Here is a 21,919-nt window from a genome sequence, read left to right as displayed (position 1 = left end):
ACCTGAAGAGCTCTCTAAGTGCAGGTTCAGCCTGCCAAACTTTTGTCACTTAGATTTGTAGCCCTGGCCGGAGAATTGAACTGCAGCCCAAATCCAAGGCTGGCATCGTCCTTAATCAATACTGAACATGACAGTATTACTATACATCATATACAAGTGGTAGATAGTGTGGGATGCAAGATAGAGAGCAGGACCACACATCAGATAGATTTAGGGCAATTTGTCCCTGATGCACAAACTCCATCTCTTGACTTAGCACCACAAAAAGGAGGGAGATAACAAAATGTCTCACAGAGGGGTAATTCTTTATGCTGCTGAGCAAACAATTGGAGGTCTACAGTGATTTCTTCATCATTTTAGGGGACATCATTATTACTGTACTGGCTGCTGTCCTGCATTAGATTGAATTGGACTGTGCAATAATCCTAAGGTGACATTGCTCCACCTGGAGGGGCCATAAAGCTGTATTGATGATCCTCCACTTCTTTCAGTCATAAGGAGCAGGTTAATTACATGCATAATGCATGAAGTCAGTAAACTACAGGTCCTCTAACAGGACATGTCTCCCAAAACCCGACCTGTACCTCTTGAATCATCCTGCATCAGTGGAATGGATCAATAAAATGCATCATCTCCTGTCCAACAAATCTATTTCGATCATTTCATCTCAACAATCTGCAACATAGCAGACTGTAAAGCTCTTCATTTACTGCTCGTCTGCTTTCTGACAAGCTGCAAACGGCACAGTGTTTCAGTCCCCTGGCCTCAGCTGAAAATTCCTGCTTAAGTGGGACTATAGAAGCGATTCTCTCCGCTCAGTGTAGCACAGACATTTCACAAGTAGGGACGGTCTTGTGCATGAGGTGACGATGCCGCCTGCCTGACAGATTTTTTTCACACTTGCTGGTGATGGTTCAAAAAAAGGAGAAAAACACACTACCGTCATGTGCAAAAGTCACACGCAAACACAATCCACTGGGTTTGCACAGTTGTACAGCGTTGTTACTTTGCAACTAAGAACGTAATTAACTGAGATATGAGTTTGTCTGTTAGCATAATTATGAATATTACGCTGTAAATCCCCAACTGGTCCCTCAAGTATTAAGCCTCAAAAGTAAGTCATAGCAACACCTATCACGTACATATACAGAATTTGTTAGTTAAAGCTTAGCTTATAGCACTTGATATTTTGTTTACAAACAAATGATGGCTGATTGAAGCACACATAACTTAAATATCATCCTAAAGTGGTGAAGAGTTAAATATTCATTAGTATATGGTTGGCTGTTAATACCCCAAATCAAACCCTGCAGGAGAAAGCTCTGCAGCATTCTGATCGTCAGCAAATAAAATAGGTGTTGAATGTGATCCAGCTAGTATATAACAAACCATTTAACCCATCAGACTCACGAGACAATGACAGGCAGCCATTTATCTCCTATATTCAGCCCTGATACCTTTCACGCTTTACTTCATTCTTAAGTTCAGTATTGATCTCGGTTCAAATCCAGTCTTTTTCCAGATGTGTTTGTGACCGTTGCCTGCAGTTTGTGTGATTGTCAGGCTCATATGTGATCATCCTGTTTGTCCTCACCCTCTTTCTAATCCTCTCGGGCCATAATCAATACAGCCCTGGTAGACTTTCCCCCCCCCCCCCCGCTCCCTGCCACTCCACCTTGAGACACCGTGTGAATTTAAAGACCACAGCAGTGCGGCGAGGGAAACACCTGCCAGAAAGGAACACCCGCTCACATAAATCAATTAAAGGGGTGTGGATCAAGTATTGACATCCTCACTTAAAAGAGTAGCCCCGACTCGTTAGTAGTCGACCAACTCATAACTCAACTTGAATCCCTGGACACCGCCTTTACTTTTAGCCTGGGCCTAATAACTTATTTAACAAAATGTTTTTTTTTTTAGGCAAATCGACACACTGACTTAGCGACATCTGTTACTTTAGTTGCCTCATGCTGAGACTCACACGCTCCCCACATGAGCAGACCAACATGACCTCTTTGATCACGTCGTACAACACACTAAGTCTGTTATCCTCCGAATGATTCCCTCTGCTTCCCTCTTTGACCTTCAACAAGTAGAGAGCTAATGATAGCAGCTTTGAGGGACTGTGTTAAGGCACAAAGGTGCTCACCGAATGCCAGTTTGACAAAAACGCTCACAATGTCAACGCTACAGTGTGCTGATGTTAAGAGAACAGACAGGAGACGTGACAAACCATGGGACGCTGGCATTTTCTACACTAAACATATTAGACAGTTAATATTGATGATGAAGGTTTTTTTGGGGGGGGGGTTTTAAGTTGTTTGTGGTCATACATTTGTGCATCTAAATTAGCTTCAATTAGTTTTTTTTGTTTAAGGGTGACAAATGGAGTTTAATGGTGGCACAACTGGGCTCCCAATAACAACTGCTAAAAGTGGATTATAGGTCACTATGCTTACTAACAAGGTCATGACATCATGCGGCTACACTGGGGTTAAATTCTCACTAGAAATCAACTTTTTTGAGCCTACCTGTTAGGCTACCTACATTTTGAGGGGGGTCAGTTTAAAGTGACCTCACGGCCGCTTATTGCCAAACCCATTCAAGGAACTTCTTCCGGCATACAAACAGAACGACTTTTGATTTGATAATTGTTGCACCTTCTTTCAACAAGGCTAGGTGTTGGGCTATTCATGATTTCATTATTATTTCTTTTGGAATTGAATGGGGACACTCCCGTGTGTCCTCTGCCACCTACAAATGCTGCTGCAGGTGGTGGTGGGCACACACATCCCCCCCCCCCCCTACACACACACACACACACACACACACACACACACACACACACACACACACACACACCCCGTACAGTATCGTGTTGTTGCCTGTGTGGTGAGATCACATTATCTCACATCACAGGGAAATGAACAAAAATTGCTCCTCCCGCTCTGCCTTTTTGCTCTTTTACTCTCCCTCCCTCCCTCGCTCCCTCCCTCCCTCGCTCCCTCCATCCTCCCCTCCACTCCTCGGTAGCAGCAGGTGTTATTCTCGTATAACCTGAAGATTTGTGTGGTAATTAGCATACCTCTCAGCCCCAGAGAGTCATTTCTGCTTCGTGGGAACAGCAGGGGACATGGGTCCGGGAGTGTTTGTGTGCGCCCGATGAGAGGAAGAAATCACGCCTCAAAAACACGTGGGAGAGATTACTCAAATATGCCTCCTTTGTACCCTCTTTACCCCCCTTCTCGCTGCTTTTGCACGGTTATCTCTCCCCCGTTAAGCAGTGAGCTGCAGCCCGTCTCCCCCTTTTAGTATTTCTGCAGGATGTCGGAAGCTGTAGAGCAACGTTAACCACCTATATACACTTGAGTTTCATTGCAGCTAAAGGCTTTGACCTTGTGTTACGTTGCCCCTTAAGTCGCTATTGGAGATGTCCAGGACCAGCGCAACACAAGGAAAGGCAAACTGGCAGAATCACGCTTTTGTTAAATTGCTCTGTCAACAACAGGTTAACAATTAATCGTTCACGGTGCATTGAAACAAAAGCAGGATCGGGCTAATGATAAGCATCCTCCTAGGAGGCAATTAACTGCACTGATATTACATAATGACATCCCACACTTTTTTTTTTTTTTTTGGACTAACATCACCGGTTAAAGGATCCTAAAAAAAAACAAAAAAACATAGGTTTAAAATGGAGGTGTAACAGCACATCCCCACCTTTTTTTTTTTTCCATGCCAGAGGCAGAGGAGAGAATTAGCGGGTCAGTAATGAAACACCTTGAAACTGTCAGGGTGATCTCCGCAAAGAGTGTCATTTTCTTTGACAGGATCTCTTACCTTTGCTGTTGTCCTCTTCCCTGTTCAGATACATGGCTGTTACTTCACTCCGAGGCGAACGCGACGGCGCTGTCTCAATTATCTGTGGGTAACTCCTCAGGCTGGCGTGTATCGTGAACTCCGCTGATGTGCTTCGTAGTAGTAGCTGTTTATTGTTTTGTTGCTCCTCAACAGCCTCTCCTCTCCTCCTAGCGGATAGTAGGCTAACCACTTAGAGACTCTCCCTCTCTCTCTCTCTCTCTCTCTCTCTGTCTCTCTCTCTCTCTCTCTCTCTGTCTCTGTGATAACCACCGGTTCACTGTGCGGCTCAGAGGACAATGATGGGGAAAAAGTGACTTTCGCTGCTGTGACAAGAACAAGTCCTCCTTACCGCCTGTTTGCTCTGCTGCCATGTGCGGTGCTCGATTCTGTTCCTCTATCCGTTTTTCATTAAACCAAAAAAAACAAAAAAACCAGAGTGGACTAACAAGCCCACCTTGGGGATTTTGAACGAACCCAGTTACACAGGTTCATATCACATTCATACCACACTGTTTATGATCACACTGAGGAAAGTGAGTCCAGCATTCAACATGAAACATTTTAGTATGCAAAGTGAACTCTTTATGAATCTTAGGCTACATTATTAAACAATAGCCTACATCTTAATATTTTATATTATTACTTATTTATGTATTTCCAACGAGGTCCACTGATATTACAAAGAACTAAGACTAACATACCCCACAATTAAACAATCAAATCAGCAAAATGCCATTAAAAAATCTTTAATAGCTATAGGATTAGTTTGTAAATGTTTGGTTAATGGGTATTTTTGTGATTCTCTTTATTTTTGAGCTACTTTAAGCTGCCTGGTACACCAGTTGGCAGTTTAATCAAACGAAATGATGTCCTTGTTCATGAGCAGATCATATATTTAGCACTTTTGTCTGCAAAAATAACTATTATTTTAGTTTTTCGTGAATCATTTCAAGTCGTTGATCGAGAAACAAAGCAAAACCTGACATGTTCCAGCCACTCCAATGAGATTTGTGTTGTTCATGTTTGAGGTTTTTTTTAATATATATCTTAAAGGTCAAATTAACATGTTTTGTTTTTTTTGACTGTTGCTCTAAAAACAGTGCATTTGAATACATCACCTTGGGCACAGGGAAAATATTATGGATAGTTATCGCTTGTGTGACTATGTGAAAAGTAAACAATGATAGTTTTAGGTAAAATAATCCAGATGAACTGAGAATGATAGTTATTGTTATTCACAGAAGAGTAAAAGTACCAGTCAAGTTCATGACGTGGAGTCAAACGGGGCAACATTTTTCCTCTGAAATGTTAGCGAAAATTATATATATTAATTATAAAGTGGTAAAAACTGACATATTGATGTAAGTGAAAGCACAGCACTTGAGTACATGTATTCAGCTACCTTCCACCACAATGACCCATGAGTTATTAGAGCAGCAGAATCATATGAGAACTCTACTTTGGTGTCAGTAAACACTGATGTAAGGCCAGAAAAAGAGGAACCCATCTGGACCTGTGACTTCAACCATACCACACCTGCTGCACATCCGTATCTCTTCTCCAAATGGTGGTCAGATGGTCTCGTATTCAGCACCCTGTCCTGTGCGAGTTTATGGAGCACATTACCAGGCACAGGGCAGAGATTAAGAGCTCTTAAGGAGCAATTGTGTGCGTCCTCAGCTAGCTTTTGATGCAAGGTGATGTGACTGCTATGCAAATAGTCTCCAAATTAGATGCATAAATGGGATGAAGATAACCCTGAGTTTTCAGGCTGTCTTACATCACACGTAGGCGGCCCCTGTAAGTAAATGTTGATGGAACAATTTGTCCATGACCTTGACTTAGTCCTAGAAAAAAGAAAATCCACTCAGAAGGCAATTTAAAACATTTTCTTCAATTATTTTCCCTTATTTTGTTCACAGAGAAATTTTTCCAATTTGTGCTGGAACTTCTTGTCACACAGCGTGGGCAGACCGAGGGACGGGACATTTTCAAATAAATGGGATAAAGCATGACAGTTATTAAGACTGCAGCACAGTCAGCATCAGTACTTTGTCTTACAGTGGCATATAGTTATGGTATGGTTGGTTAAAATGGCATGGTTAACATAGAAGTCATGTGATTAAGGTTTAATATTTAAATGAAAATCCTCACAGTGAATCAACCAGTAACCTCCTGAAGTGAAATCTTCACGGTGCAGGCAGTAATGTTTTTATTGTACTATCGCAGCCTTTCAACGGCTCTCAGTTATAAATATGAAGGTTCTCCTTACAAGCCTGCAAAATAGAAAGTTAATATTCCATTCAATCATGTGGCTCTCTGATATCACAGATTACACTTCAATAGGAAATGAGCCGAGCTGTACTGTGGATGCAAATGCTGCGAGAATTTGCAATATCGCATTTAACAGTTTGCCTGTGTTTTGTCAATAGAGCTGAGAAGGTCATTTGCTCAGAGCATCCTGCAGTGATTTCCATTTGATTATATTTTTGTTTTGCAGTGCACGCTATTTATTGAGAGTCTTTTGCTATTTGTTAGAGGAGCATTCTCAGCAGACTCATTTAACCACTGACTTTCTGCAGATCCCCCCCCTTTGTCCTGTGCTCCCAGCATCATTGTGCCTGTCACTGATGCATCTGTCTCCACTGTCATCTATAAATACCCCCTTCTCTCCCCTTCAAAAACCTGATTCCCATTGATTTAGTGACCTATATACGCATCAACACCATCCTCTTCTTCCCCTGGCTCTCTGCTCCTTCCATCGATGGTCCTTTACTGTCTCCACCTCTTCGTTGCCCGCTTCTTTCCCTGCATCGTTCTCTTCCTTTACGCTCAACTTAGACTACCTCTCCCTGCACCTTTTCCACCTCCTCCTCTGGCTATAAAGCGGGAGAGACTAATAATAGTTCACGGTGGCAGCTTAAGTCATGACACATGAAAGGGATTTGAATGAGCAGAAGAACAGTGGCGGCTGCTCATTTCTGTATTTCAAAGTCTTGTCATTGTGGTAAACTGAGCCTTTGGCTAATCTCCTGTGTGTGTAAACACTGGAGTAGATAGTCTGATGAAAGGAGTCTCTCGAAGAGGCGCAAAAATTCAATAAGAAATCTGACTCTGGCTGAAAGAAGACCCGCATACAAACACACAAACATGTAGGAAGCAAGCAGTGTGCGAGATGTGTGTGACCCTGTGTGTGTGTGTGTGTGTGCAGGTTTACAGGAAAGTGCTATGATGACATTATACTGCAGGGTGCTGCAAAATAGTGCCTGGAAACTAATGCTATAATGGGGAATACATGGCAAACAGAAGGGGATTAATAATGAATAAACCCCTGTCATAACATCAGTTCAGCTGAAACGTGCAGGAATCACAAGGGGATTTATAAACCCGGAACAGCCAGTGAAATCCATAAGAAAGCAGATTTCCATATTGTTATAGTGCTACTTCTGAACACCTTGTTTATCGAGTGAAGCCACACAGATCACAGGTGGACACAGAAGCACCCCGTGCACAGGCTGCAAGAGATATAAAGCAGCATTACTGAGAATAAGATAGCAAGGCAGAGTGAGATCGGAGCGCGTGATTTACTGTCACACCGCCCAAGCTTAGCATACACCTGTAGTATGTAACAGCAACAATAGTCCCCACTCCCACAGAACAGGCAGGACTGCAGCTCTCCTGCAACCCCACACTGACACCTGGTGGCTCGGCGAGGCTGCAAATCCTCACAACTCGACAGACTCGGTTGTTCTCCTGAGCCCCGAGGAGCTACAATGTCATCCTCACACTCTTCAAAGCATCACCCTGCTGTTTGGTTTTTCACAGCACTTCTAAAAAAGAACTTTTAAACACAGCTTGATAAAAAACCATGAGTGTTAAAAAAAAAAGAAAGAAAAAAAAAAGTAACCTTCAGAAGAGAACACAACAGGAGATTTGAGGACAGTCAGTTTATTGAACAGCAAAATTGTGACAGGAAACACATTATTTCTTCTTTTTTTTTTTCCATTTCATTGTAAATAATGTCTATGACAACTGTGTCATTCACCACACATATTCATATCCGCCCTCTTTGTCGCAGAGAGAGACTTATTAGATGGACAGTGGGGTGTGGGTGCTTGTTGTTAAAGTGCTTTAATGCACAGTTCCTCTTGGAGGAACAACAGAGGCCGTGAGGAGAGCTCAGACCCCAGAAGGCCTCCAGGGTCCCTGGCTGCATCATACATTGAGTGATTGACAGGTTGGGAAGTTGTTTGTTTTCTTCTTTTGTCTACCTCGAGTGTGTGTGTGTGTGTGTGTGTGTGTCTGTGTGTGACTTCTACTTATTGCATATTAGTGAGCTGGTTTGTGTCTTTTCCGGTTCATGTGTAAAGCACAAATCTTTCCATTAAAATGTAATAAACTCTTCACTATAATTATAATAAAATCTCATAATATCTAAGTTACATTCTCATATCTGATTCAGTTAGAATATGTAGGCGATATACATTTTTGTGGGTAACATAGCGGACACCCTCATCCTGTCGTCTCAGCCCTGTGAATCAAGTTTAACAGACAGATGAACTTAAAAATCTCAATCAACATCGCCACTGAAATAAATCAGACCCAGGACTCTGTCTAAGTGTATTCAAAGTGTGCCTCTTGTGCCTAATAATCCTTTGTGCTTTCTTGATTGTATACACTCTTAGTCATACATTTGGTGTTTCAAAGCTCCTCTCCATTCACCTACACTCCCCGGTTGTGAGGGGAGAGGAGGTGGCAGATAGAGGGAGAGAAGGGAGAGAGCATTGGTCTGACAATCAAAGAGAAAAAAAATACCGCAGTGTCACACTAACAACTACACATCAACTACAGCACTGCACAGTCAGACACGCACGCACGCACATACATAACCAAATGCACAAGGTCAATGAAATTCACAGCTGAGTAAAACAAAATGACTTGCACAACATTTTCAGGACTCAACAGAAAGAAAAAAAAAAAAAGACAATCAAATCTGAAAACAACTAGGGAGGAGTGAGGGTGGGGCTGGATGAAAAAAAAAAAATCAAGTCAGTAATCTCAACAACACATTAATTGGCATTCTGATCACAACAACATTGTTTATGAGATGAACTGGAAATCAGAATGTCAAAAACAACAACAACAAGACAGTGATTTATCAAGACGAGCACACAGAAGCTGGCAGGGTTTTTTTTTTGTGTGTGCCGTTTTCCTGTGGCTCGGCTGTCATCTGCTAACATGGCTGGGGGGCGCCAGTGGACGTCTGGCAGCTCTGATGTCCCTCCCTGACCTATGGCTTTCAGTTAAGACTTTGATAACGCTGAGAGATTCACTAGCATGCAATTCTGTCGGCACAGCCTTGGTCGTTAGTAGCCGCCGCCTTCATATTGCAGCTACCTCATGGAAGAAGCACCATTCAAAATGAGTTACAGGCTGATGTCAGCAGGTCCCTATTAGCCCTCTCCAGGGTTCATTTCATTTCCAGAGATGTTTAAGTAGAGCCACAGGTCATCAACCTAAAAGCAGCTACACTTTTAGTATCATTCTATGACACCTTGGTGGATGAAACTGTAGCAAACAGACTGAAACTTCACCCATAACCCCGGGGAGAAGAATCTAGATCTACTCCTTCTGTTCCCCTTTGCATACATTAAAAAAACCCTCATTGATATGCTGCATTAAGTTGAAATGATGCTTGCTGCATTAAAACATGTTCCTTCAATTGATATGTCTTCATCACCACAACATAATCTCACAACAATATGGGTTGAAGGGGGAGCTGGAGAGGTAGGTGTGCAAATAAGCCATCATGTACAAAACAAACAATAAATCCTACAACGTAAAAGTTCATTTGATCTGCATATGTACAATATAGATAAGGTGGACACTTTGACACAGAAAAAAAAAAAAACAACACATACAAATATATAGTACTATATTGTCTATAGAAAGGAATATCGATAAATAGATCTCACTCCCACAAATGATAACACATTGAGAAGTTGCATCGCCTATCTACAGTGCAACAGTACAAATGAAGAGCTGCTTGGGCAGTGGGAGCGAGAAAGGAATGTGATTGGATAATACACATCAAAGTCACCTTGATCTCCGGCGAGATAAACCAATGGCAGGGCTTCATTGTTGTGATGCACAAACAAGATACGACAAGGGCTGCTCTCCACAGCGGCTTAAAGCAAACAAAACCTTCTAAAGCAAACAATTAGAGATGTTTGGTGAAACTCAAAAACACTGAAACCACATTGGTTCAATGTCTGATAAAGAAAAATGTTTTTTTTCATTACCTCTTTGGGGTCTTGCCACTGACTTCAAGTTCAAAGTAGAATTTTAAAGTGAGCGTGATCATCTGTAAACAATAATAAATATGTTTGGCTCCGAGGGGTTATCATCTACTCCAGTTAAAGTGTTATTGCCACCACAATGGTGGACTGTACTCATGTGATTTGTCAGCCAAATTGCTAAATATCTTCCAATAAACTGGAAATCATTTCAAGCCATTTAGTGTTCACAGCTAATGCTTTCACCTGAACAAACAATGAATCACACTGGGCAGAAAACTGCAGCCACACTGCTCTCTATGTTTGCACTAAAATGTTCAAATACCCTGCACATCTGACCACTAACTGATCAGTGATGTCACAGCAGGGCGGTCCATCATCCATCAACAACGAACATGAAATGGAAAGGACCAAACCACTGCTGTGACATCACTGTTTGGGGCGTGGCCACAAGACCAACTGATAATGACTTTGACCCTTAACAAGCAGGGTATAGAAGCAGTGTTTTTTAAGAGTCTGTGTCGAGGAAAACAATGCATACATTTAGTTTTCCTGTTGCATAATGCCCACAAAAAGTGGCGCTCTGTTTGTTCACCAGAAACCAGGGGTAACTGATACGAGGCAGAACAGCCAAACCATTGTGGTAGTGTAAAATATCAGATGGAACCTGATCTACTTTAAAAGCCAAGGCAATCGAAGTTCATTACATCCACTTACAGGAAGGGATGTGGTTTCACAGGAAAGATCAGAGGAGAAGTGCTGGAAGCACATCAACACATTCCTGGGGTCTTTGTCTGAAACAGAGGCATATAATTTTCTCCAATTCTAAGCGTACTATTTTTTTAAGACATAAGGTTAAGGGGAGATTCTTTAAATACTATTTCATTACACCCCTTCTAATGTGTTTAATGATCTTTCTAAGTAAATAATGTGCATGTTATTGAGCCAGCTAACTATGGTCTTCCAGAGGGTTATTGTTGTAAAAACCAGGTACTGTAGGGCTTGCAGAACTGCAGCAACCAAGGGCAGTACATCTACTTCATAAATTTCACAATCATATTCAAAAATTGCACAAAACAAAGAAAAAAGTCGTAATCATAAAGCGTTATTCCTTTAAGACTTCAACTGATATTTGTGGCTTCATTTCCAGAGTGCTAGCTGAGCGTGCCTACTGGAAGTTGTAGTGCCACCATAGGCAGCTTGGCAACAACAAAAAAAAGAAAGGCTCTGTCCTAAACTGTTTCAACATTCAACACAACAAATTTAAAATGAAATGTACTGAATGAGTCGTGCTTCGACCCTTCCACTTTTTTCACAATGAGATGAACCTTCGCGCAGTTGTTTGTGATGCGTTATGGGAGGGAAAGGCAGAGAGGAGGTTGCCTTTTATTTGTCTTTGTTAGGCATGAAGCTGAGGATAAATTCACCCACACCCAGGAAGTAGATCACCTGGGCGATGCCAAACAGCGGTGCGATGACCAAGGCTCGACAGTAGGCTCCCTTCAGGAAGGCTGATGGACCCTCATTACGCAAGATTTTCCTGTAGAGCATAAAAAAAACTCATTATAAAAAGGTGAAGGACGCAACAAGCACTAGTTAAATCCGGTGCACAGTGTTTTACCTCATACTGTATGTTCTTAATATTTCATTGTATTTTGGAGTGAATTAGGCACTTGTTTTCATTTCTTCATGTAAAATGTGTGGAGTCATACAGGCACACAACAAGACAGATCCTTTTGAGACACATTCTGACTTCACTGCACACACTATATCACACATGATGCAGCAGCAAAGACATAATGAGGTCACCTGATACAGTCAGTCACTCCACTATACGTGTCTTCTGTGCTTCCTCGGTTCAGAGACTGCAGTCTGGTCTTTATCACTGAAACACACAGAGCTCGTGTGATTATTAATCACAGCTTAATGGTTAAAAACACGGCTTTTACAATGTTCAAAGTCCCACTGCTCACCATCAACAGGGTTGACGGCAACAGCCGCTGTGCTTCCGGCAGCGCAGCCTGATATGAAGGACACATAGAAAGGTGCAGGTCCTTCAGAGCCTCTTTTGCCCAGGTTATTCAGGTTGGCGAAGAGGGGGAAATAGATGATGGAGAAAGGAACATCCCTACGAGTAGAAGAGAAAGTTATGTGTGTGTGGTTCTTTACAGATGGTTTGTAAACTTACCACTTTGTTACAATATCTGTTTTACCTGAGCAAGGTGGCTCCAAGGCCTTTATACAGCCCGGCAATGCCCTTCTCCTTCAGTAGTTCTCTGGTTAGCTGCATGGCTGTTGGGGACTTGGTCTCCACAGTACCTGCTGCCACCGTCTCTGGCATCAGCTTCCTCTGAGCCGCTGTGGAGCATTAGAAACAAAACATTAAGAATAGTAAGAGCTTTTAGGGCGCCGGATAGCCTAGGGATTATGTTGCGCGCCCCCTGTAGGGAGGCTATAGTCCTTGTCGCAGCAGCCTTGGTTTCAAATCCAAACTTTTGCTGCATGTCATCCCCCACTATCTCTCCTCCCAATTTCCCCTGTCCCTCTTCAGCTGTCCTATCCAATAAAGGCAAAAAAAATATCCCCAAAATAGAGACAAACTGTTTAATGTAAAGCTAACAATAATAACACAAAGCTACATACATTTTGAAAACTAGTACAGAAAAAAATAAAATAAAGATGTTGTAATCTCTGGTATGACCACACGAGGCCACTCTCACTCCAGTGTATCTCTTACATTCCCCCCATCAACCTTCATTCTTTGCTTTAACACCATCTGGATTTCATTTTCTCTTACCAACGCGTCCAGCATCTTGGAGCTGGATTTTCAACATCTCCATAGGAGTCGTGACGATAACCTACGATCAGAATGAAAAAACAAATCACAATGTGTCAGGTACAGCGCAACAAATCCACAGTGTGTTACAAAGCATCAATACAAAGAGTTCAGGAGGATTGATTTAACACAGAGCATGTCAGGCAAAACGTGTGTCCACTGTAAATCTACTAGCATGCATTAGCCCTCTGTCACCTCTTGTTTGCCTCGGTGATCCACACAGTAGTAACAAGTTAACAGGATTACGGGTGAGATGGCCGTGTTCTCAGCCACAATCTTAATCCAAGGTCTGCTACATTTAATCTAATCACGTTCCTTAGGCTTGAAGCCTTTGCCCCCATTGACAAAAGGCCTTTCCCCTACGGCTCACACTCCAGCACATATCTGCAGTTTACATAGTCTGGCACTCTCACAGCGTCTTATCTGATCACTCAAACGGAGTTGCCAGTGTTACTATGTCCTGCTAAAAAGGACAATATTATGTTCATTTAAAAAAAAAAAAAAAGAGACAAGTTGCAAGTATGTTTCTGCTACAGCCTCTCATGCAAATCTGGTCGTGGCTTATTCCAGCTGGAGGCAGTGACGAACGAGGCGATGTGGTTGGTGCGTGAGCTGACACAGGCAGCGCTAATGGTAGCAGGTCCAGATGGAGAACAGGAGGATGCAATTAAAGCAACATCTCACTCGCTCGCTCGCTCACTCACTCACTCACTCACCTGGCATGTTCCTGCCCCGCATCCAGCCAGCATCTCTTTGACCAGAGTGAGTTTTCTGAAAGAATAAAGATATTAAAAAAAAAAAAAGATCAGATGATTCATGATGTAGACTGACAGTGTGAGAGAGTGGCCATTTTTATTTCAACTGTCAAAAAAAAAGAAAAGATAAAGGAGTTGTCACCACCCGGGCTGGTGATGCTAATCTCTGTCTTCCATATCAACATGTCAGGCACAAGGGCAGATTAATAATTCACAAGGTGAGCGGCCAGGCAAGAGAAGTCAATCATTCATCAGCCTGCGTGTTTGTCACCATAGAGATGGAGAGAAATGCCCTAGAAAAACTTTTAGTTGTATCTGTGCAAGCAGTGCACATGAGGGGACACTGATGGGTGATGCATTGAAGCAGCTGGTGACGTGATTTCATGCAGGACAGAAGCCGACCGGCATACAAGCCATTCTGTATTTTTAAACTAGACAGTTAAAGAAACGCTCGGTGTTTGAAGACGGAGCGACACAACGGTGGAGGATTAACAAGAGGCTCGGTGAAAACACAGCGAGCTAATGTGTCAGGTTACATGTTAGTAAACACGACAGTTAATCACGGCGTGAATGAGGGGAGTGTGTGCATGTGTGTGTGTGTGTGTGTGTGTGTGTGTGTGTGTGTGTGTGTGTGTGTGTGTGTGTGTGTGTGTGTGTGCAACATGCAGCTTGTCAGCAGTTCCATGGCTCACCCATCCTTGGAGAGGTGCTGCCTGAAGAAGTCGTTAGCGGCCAACTTGATGGCTTTCTCTGGTGTGACTAGTGTTAAGTTCACCGCCGCTCCTGAAGAGACAAAAGGACAGAGAGCAAGAGAGAGAGAGAGAGAGAGAGAGAGAGGCAAGAGGAAGAGAAAGACAAGAAGAAATAGAGAAGGAAGAGAGACAATGAGGCTGTGGAAGCTGAGTTTTGGATATCTGTGCTCAGGCTATAAAGTGGCAAGAAGTTGGTGATACAATATGAACGACCGTATTGGGCTTTTCAGTCAATATCTGTATTGTTATATTTTGTGATACAGTAAGAATGGCATTACTGTATATTGGGATCTTTCTAAAAGCAAATTTTGGTAAACTATTATACAAAAAACATCACCCATATAAATCGGAGTAAAAGAAAAGAACTTCAAACATCCTTTTTCTAAAAATGGGACCAGCATTTTCATTTATCAAAGGTCCTTAAACATCCGACATTGTAGCACTTTTTCTAAAATCTACAACAAGGGATTCATATCTTTCAGTAAAGAGAACAAACATTTGCTTTAAACCACCAACCAAAACAAACTGACAGTGTTTTTGAGAAACAATACGGTATCAAAATACATAAAACCACAATACTCAAGTGTAAAGATATTTACCTAGAACCAAGTACCATGACTATGAAGCTGAAACAGAGTCCTACAAACAATATTTAAAAAAATGACCTTCTATGAGCTAACCCAGTAATGAAAAGACTCGAGTGAAGGTTCAGAACTCACCTCTGTACATCCCAAAATACCCCTCTGACCGGATGGTCTTAATAAGGCAATCTGACCTGAAACACAAATACAGAAGTTGAGGTTTGTTTCTCGGAGTGCTACCAAACAATCTGTTAAAAAAAAAAACTAGGTTTTATTAAGATTGCAGCAGAAAACAATGATTTGGAGACTTTGAAAATCTAACAGTGAAACACACGAGTTTCATACATGCTGGTGTAAAGGCGAGCTCCATTTTGCTGGTTCTGCAAGCGAGTCTTGGCCAGGTCAATGGGAAACACACAGGTCACTCCAATCAGGCCAGCGATCCCCCCATTGATCAATTTGGCAGGCAAACTGTGAGACGGAGACAACAATTAAGACCAAAACGTGACATGTGAGAGGGCAACAGATGACGAATAAAGCTGCAGTGCTGCTTTATCAAACCTTACCTGATTTGCTTGTCAGCCATTTATGTTAAGCCCTGGCTGGTCAAAGAGACAGTATGTCTGTAAGCTAGTCACTCGGTGGTCGTCCTTGGCTCCCGACGTTTGGAACAATAGCGTGTGTTGCTCTCACAGTGGGATTACTGTAGTCTGATTATGCTTTGTCGGCTCTCTTTTCTGTGCAGTGGCTGGTAGTTTCAGTTAGGGGATAACTGTAAAAAAAACAACAACAAAAAAAACACAAAAGGACAAGATCAGATTACTTTCTGAAATGTAATACAAAAAAAGGAGAGCTTCATAATAATGCAACATCGCTTAACGCCGTGTCTACATAATTCCATCTCACTTGACTAAATCCAAAGATGGTTTGATTGTTGGTTTAATAACATGTTTTTAGAAGACGCATCTGTCCAAAGAAATAACAGCTAGAATGCATCCAAATATTGAAGTGTGATCCTCCTAAATAAACAGATGAAAAAGAGAGCTGCAGTATCAGACTTCTTGGAGACGTGAGAAGTGACACAGAACTGTCAGGGAGCAGACTCAGAGATGGGCTCTCCGCTCAGTGACTCTACCAAACCTGAACAGAGAGTTCTTTCATTTGAAAATGCGTCTGTAACTACCACTAACGCCCCCCCCCCACCTTCGACAATAAAAAAAAGAAATTCTACAGTCTTAAAGTCCTACAGAACTAGTCCGGTATTTGACTGTTGGTCGGAAATAGCTGTTGGTATTTACTGAAGGTTTTGCAGGACGATTAAGTAAGTCTCCCCAGTGAGGATCAGAGGCTGTAGGGCTGGAAAAAAAAAAGAACTTTCTCCCTCTCCTCATACAGTACGTGAGCTCAAACCAAACACAACCCCAGGTTGCAGGTGGGATGACATGACATGCTATCAGTGCTGCCAGGTGTTGGGAAATTGAAACCAAGTCCTAAAAAAAAGACAAGCAACGCCTGATTCAACTCAGATGAATTTGTAAGTACTAAGAGAAACTTATGGGACGCAGATGGCCTAGCGTTTGGTTCATACAGTGTAAGGAGTCCTCTAAGTGGTTGGCCCAGGTTCCAATCCGACCTGTGGATCCTTTCCCTCATGTCATTCCCCACACTCTCTCCGGATTTCCTTCTCTATCCACTATCCTATCAAATGAAAGGCACCAAAATATCTCTTTAAAAAAAAGAGAGTCTTATTCCAAAGAGAGTTTATGAAAAACAAAATCAATAAAGCCTGTGAGTCCAATTCAAATAATGTTGCATAAAGAACACACAGCCCTCCATAAAAGTAGAGTGGCTGGTTAACAGAATGAATCTGTCCAACACAATCCAGATCTTTAGTTTATGAAAACATAAGACGATAATTACATCAATACTCACAACTGGAGAACTTGATTGAGGAAATGCTTGTTTCCTCTTAAAAAAAAGCGATAATCAAAATAGCTGATATTTTTTTCGTAATAGACTATAGGATATTTCAGATATACAGCTGATTAATCAAGAGTGACATATTCATCCCTGACTAAAACAATGAACGCAGATAGACAACCACTGCGCAGCATCTTTGAAACTGAGCTGTTGATATCTCTGTGGAGAGATTACTCTGTGTTAAAACTAATCCACTATCACCAACACATCTGTGCGTCATGTGTGTCCTTGAGCACTCGTGGTTTAATCAGAAGCTCTTTCATTGTGTAACTGGAATCGTATATTGTTTAACATACAGGTTAAGATTTATCATCTGCAGGCTTGGAAGTCGTTTTTTTTTGTGTAAACAGAAGAAATATGCCTGATGGGGCCAAGATGCTCCCTATTTCTGGTCCATAATGTCCTCAATATGAAAAGACGATTTCCATTTCCCCTTTCACTCTCTCCACCCCCTCCATCCACCAATCACAAGCTGCCTCTGCGTTTGCAACCCGCCTCCTCCTCTCTACTCCACACCAGCCCCTCCCCCCCCCCACATCATTTCCCTCAGTCACGAGTCACGACTCTCAAAACACAGCTTTTCCGTCTCAGATCTCTGCTGACTTGCAGGTTTTTTTTCATCGTGAAGTGCATCTACAACTTATCTCCCCAACATTCAGGTTCAAAGAGATTGCACAGCGTGAGCGTGGATGTTTTAGGTTTCTGATTACTACAGCTGCGGTCTGGCTCTGTTTGGTTTGGATGGGGACTTGAGGCCCACGCTGGCTGCTCCAGAGGTGCAGGGAGGAGGAGGAGGAGGAGGAGGAGGAGGAGGGAAGGACCTCTCTGGTCTCTGCTGCCTGGGTTGTTCTCCTCTCACCTCCCTGGAGCGTCACACAGCCGACTTCACAGCCCTCCTCTGTCATTCGTCTTGCCTCAAACTGATCCTGAACATTTTCTCACCCGACAGCCGTGAGAAACACCCACCTCCTCACTCTACTGCATGCTTCTATTTCCCTATTTTCTGATTGCGGTCACTATTTATTTACAAAACTGTATGTTCTGTGTGAGGAGGAAATGCATTAGGTTTTGAAGCTCAATGCATTCTCCTATGAGTCCCCCTAAAATGGGCATTTCTCTCCCGTCACCATTGCAGTTTACGGCATTAGTCGTCCACTTCAGTTCATCAACACCACACCACTACATCTGCACCAGGACGTTAGCTTGACTCACGGACACGGCCTGGCTGTCTGCTGTCCTGACATGACAAAAGAGAGTCTGTGAAATCAAGCGATTCAGTGTCTGCAGTGTCCAACAGCACAGTGGCAGTACTCATCACCCAAATCTCCAAGACAGTCATGTTGTTCTCACAGCACAAGAACAATACATGAATCGAAACTGCAGGGGGATCGGCATTAAATAAGAATGAAAACTGGTTTAAAGTGACTGAAAAGATGAAAAATCTCTTGTTCAGACTCACACAGAGGTCATATTTTGAGTTTGTACCTAGATAAGCACTGATTAGTAAACAAAAGGCAAGGTGATTGTGAAACTTGGCTGCCATGCAGAGCCTTTAAATACTTTATCAAACAGATAACGGCTCCGTTTCTGACCCTTGCTCATAAACTTTACCTTGAAGAAAGAGGCAATAAACGCTGCTTTACTGACAAGGACCCTGATAAGTTATGTCCTCCAGCTAGAAGTGAGGACATTACACTTCCAGCTTCAAAAAGAAACTTCAAAAAGAAACTTTTTAGAGATTTTCAAACATGATGACCAGTTTTTACCTGTAAATGCTCACAGGTATAAGGGGATGTAAATGCTGTCCCATGGGGCAAAGGGGGAACAACCATAGACTCTCATACAGTCGAGACCGGGGCTCAAAAAACTCTTCAGAAAATCCATTTGTTAAAACACAAATACAACCCTGCAGGCACTGAAAATCTACCAAGAAATAGATGCCAATGTATTTCCTATGCAAAACATGCAAACTATACTCCTTCATTCAAATCACCCAGAGGAGACATAATACCTCGTCCATCCCGGCTCATTGTCTACCTCTCTGTCTTGTTGTGGCAAACAGGGTAAAGGTCTCGCTAACTGAGTGACAGGGAGTTTGGTGATTGACAGGAGGAAGTGGGTGTCTAAAGCAGCAACAAAGCGCTGTTGTAGTCAGCACTCCGCTCATGTGACTGTGGCCATAGTGGAAAAAAGAAGACGGCAATGAGAAATCAACACAAGCCATTTCTCATGAGCTTGGATCAGGCTGTAAATACCAGTCCATCTGTCTCGCATGAACTGGTTAATATATTCACTGCCAGCTCTAAGCCAATGAGAGAGGACCTGCACTGACCACTGTTTCAGTCTCTAGTGTGTTCCTGCAAATCTCCATCAGATGGTGAGCACGTCTCTGAGCTGCAAGATCACAGAGAAATGTCCCAAAAAAAAAAACGTACACATCTACAGCAAAGCTAGCTAGAGTAAAACAGCTGACTTTAAGCTTCATATCGTCAGCGTGTGTGTGTGTTTGTTGGATCTTCTAAAAGGATTGGTTCGTAAATAGTTCTCTGCACTGACAGCTGATCTGGTGGGGTTATCCTGCTTTTTTCCCCCCCCAAATGCTGGTTTATGAGATGCGTGCTATTTCGGGACATCTAGAGCACTGCGGAAACAAGGGATGAATTTTTTTGGCGTCACAGATAACTCTGATTACTATTTCCTCTTCCCTACTGCATCAGGATTACAAACCCTAATGCCTACTTATGAAAGCTTGTTCACCATCTCCATTTACAACCGGTGGCCCATAGAGTTACGATCAGGACACAGCCCTGCATTTACACTACAGGTCCTCGACACGGAGTTCACATTACAGCCAGTAATGCCTGCACAGTAATGCATTGTTACATTTATCACCTGCTGTAGATCAGAAATAACAAGCCGAGGAGTTCAACTAACAGGCAGCCAAAATGTCCTTTCAGTGCAGAGAGGTGGTGTAGGGTTTGGTCCCTCAGACACTACAGGTATTGATGGTGCTCCAGTTTCTGAAGTCACCCTGGGCGCTTTCCATTGCATCTCTTTTGTTTTGTCTCCCTCTCAGCTTTCCTACATCCTTGATAGAAAATAATAATAATAATAAAACCCCTGCTTGAAGGCTTTCCGTCGATAAAAAGCCACATGCAGCATTTGAGCATCTGGTTACAGTTTGCAGATTATAGAACAGCCATGAAGGGCCAGATGGAGTTTAACTTTCACAAAGCATCACCATCCATCTTCCCACCAGCACGGCTGTACATCATTGCCATTCAGTGCACACACACACACACACACCCGTGACATTTGCTAGCCCAAGCCTCTGGGATTTTAGCACCCGTCATGAATGCTATATAGATGTAGGCCTGTATTAAATTGCGTGTGTGTGTGTGTGTTTTTTTTTTTTTTTACTTCAATGATTGGTATGATTTCATCAGTAAAGCTAAATAAGTAAAGCAGTGCCAGCAATGTCACCCTACACCCAAGAATGGCTCCCCTCATCAATTATTTCAAGGCTGCAGGAAAGCTTTACAACACTGCACCGGCCTCTGTGTAACCTTACCTTACAAATACCCTGGAAACTTGTCATGTCTTGCTGTTAAGTTTGCAGGTACTCTTGAAAACTCGATCAGCTGCAAAGTGTGCCCTTGCTGAGTAAGCTATGTTAGGCCTCTTCAGAGATGAGATGGTGAATAGCAGGCTATACTAGAATGGCAAGGTGGGTACAAATAGGACTTGCCTCCAATCCAGTATGACAAACATTCATCATTAATAAGGATTATTAAGAGACCGCGTCGTGCCTTCCTTTAGGCCTACTAAGAAGTTACAGTATGTTAATGATTATCCAGCTCGTCAGAGGTCTCCACCAATGAAAAGGGGAGGTGGGTTCAGTTGAACTGGGTTTTACTCTCCACTATCAGCATCCCAGCCCACACGAGTACATATCTACACCCTCACTACTGAGCGGAAGCAGTGGGGGGGGGGGGGGGGGTCACTGCAGGGCGGTCTGCAGTGACCCCCCCCCCCCCCCCTCCCACTCCCACCTCTGTACAGTCCAGAAGGAAATACGGTTTCTAGTCTGGTAACAGCCAAAACCAAACCACTGTCCGTACAGACCTTCACAGCTCGGTTATCACGACACAGAAACATTTACACCTGAGGGGAAAAAAAAGGCGAGTCCATTTAAAGGGTTAAAGCATGACATGCCATATTATTAACCGGCATATTAACGACTGTATAGTAACAATGTCTGATACGTGCTGCATTACATCCATGGCAACATTTTATCAGCTTATAATTACTGTTACATTTAAAACCCACAATGTGTTGAAAATGTCAGGCTTGCCACATAACGGAAAATGATTTTGCTGCTCTCTCTCTCTCTCTCTCTCTCTCTCTTTCTCTCACAACGAAGCGACAAACCGCTGCATACATTGTGAAACACAAGCCATCTTTTCATATCGTTTATCATCTTCATGTAGAGGAATGGACAAATCTGCACGGCGTGTCGCCTCCGTGTTCTGCACAGGTAAGATTATAACGGTATTAGAGAGGCTTTTTCACAATAACACATCCGGCAAATTCCATGTCAAGACGTTTAACCGCATCCCGTTATCTACATACCGCATGTGGTCGTCTCCTTGTTTTTTTTTTCTCTCTCTCTCTCTCTCCCGGTGTTGGATGTGACTGTAAAAAAAAAAAAAATCAAAGTCTTCACACTGTGTATCTTTGACTGACAGACCGACAGCAACTAACCTACCGGTGTTACTAGCATTTGAGAGTCCAGAGTGGAGGGAGGTAGAGGAGGTGGGAGTGGAAGCAGGCAGGCGGGGAAGGAGGGACGGAGGGA

The 21,919-nt window shown here is 42.7% G+C and overlaps 2 protein-coding genes across 4 annotated transcripts in view; both read right to left on the bottom strand.

The window, feature by feature from the left end:
- The window catches only part of syt7a (synaptotagmin VIIa), a 78,844-nt gene extending 74,610 nt beyond the window's left edge, over positions 1-4,234 (bottom strand). Inside the window, exon 1 of the mRNA XM_065957156.1 lies at positions 3,841-4,234. Coding sequence (XP_065813228.1) covers positions 3,841-3,874 — 34 coding nt within the window. The 5' untranslated portion in view covers positions 3,875-4,234. The remainder of the gene's footprint in view (positions 1-3,840) is intronic.
- A 3,559-nt stretch (positions 4,235-7,793) lies between these two features.
- On the bottom strand, positions 7,794-21,881 carry slc25a22a (solute carrier family 25 member 22a). Of its 3 annotated transcripts, XM_065957151.1 has the most exons (12): positions 21,830-21,881; positions 21,694-21,756; positions 15,648-15,853; positions 15,427-15,552; positions 15,220-15,275; positions 14,441-14,531; positions 13,710-13,764; positions 12,955-13,015; positions 12,371-12,515; positions 12,131-12,285; positions 11,967-12,042; positions 7,794-11,697 (listed from the first exon to the last, which is right to left on the bottom strand). In XM_065957151.1, exons 3-12 carry the CDS (start codon positions 15,665-15,667, stop codon positions 11,544-11,546), a joined length of 939 nt encoding a protein of 312 aa, XP_065813223.1. In that variant the 5' UTR covers positions 15,668-15,853; positions 21,694-21,756; positions 21,830-21,881; the 3' UTR covers positions 7,794-11,543. The 3 variants fall into 3 exon arrangements, with proteins under 3 accessions (XP_065813223.1, XP_065813222.1, XP_065813224.1); XM_065957150.1 differs by having other exon boundaries at positions 21,694-21,876; XM_065957152.1 differs by lacking the exons at positions 21,694-21,756; positions 21,830-21,881 and adding an exon at positions 20,633-20,833.
- Between the last annotated feature and the right edge of the window lie 38 nt (positions 21,882-21,919).

This window comes from Labrus bergylta, chromosome 7 (genome assembly GCF_963930695.1).
Source record: "Labrus bergylta chromosome 7, fLabBer1.1, whole genome shotgun sequence".
In the NCBI taxonomy this organism is placed as follows: Eukaryota; Metazoa; Chordata; class Actinopteri; order Labriformes; family Labridae; genus Labrus; species Labrus bergylta.
This window is presented reverse-complemented; position numbering and strand designations above follow the sequence as displayed.

Excerpts from the sequence above, each read along its gene's own strand:
- slc25a22a (XM_065957151.1), bottom strand. The coding sequence starts at position 15,667 with ATGGCTGACAAGCAAATCAG. Across the intron at positions 13,765-14,440 it reads CAGCACCTCTCCAAGGATGG|AAAACTCACTCTGGTCAAAG; the intron begins GTGAGCCATGGA and ends TTATTCTTTCAG. Across the intron at positions 11,698-11,966 it reads GGAGTGACTGACTGTATCAG|GAAAATCTTGCGTAATGAGG; the intron begins GTGACCTCATTA and ends TATGCTCTACAG.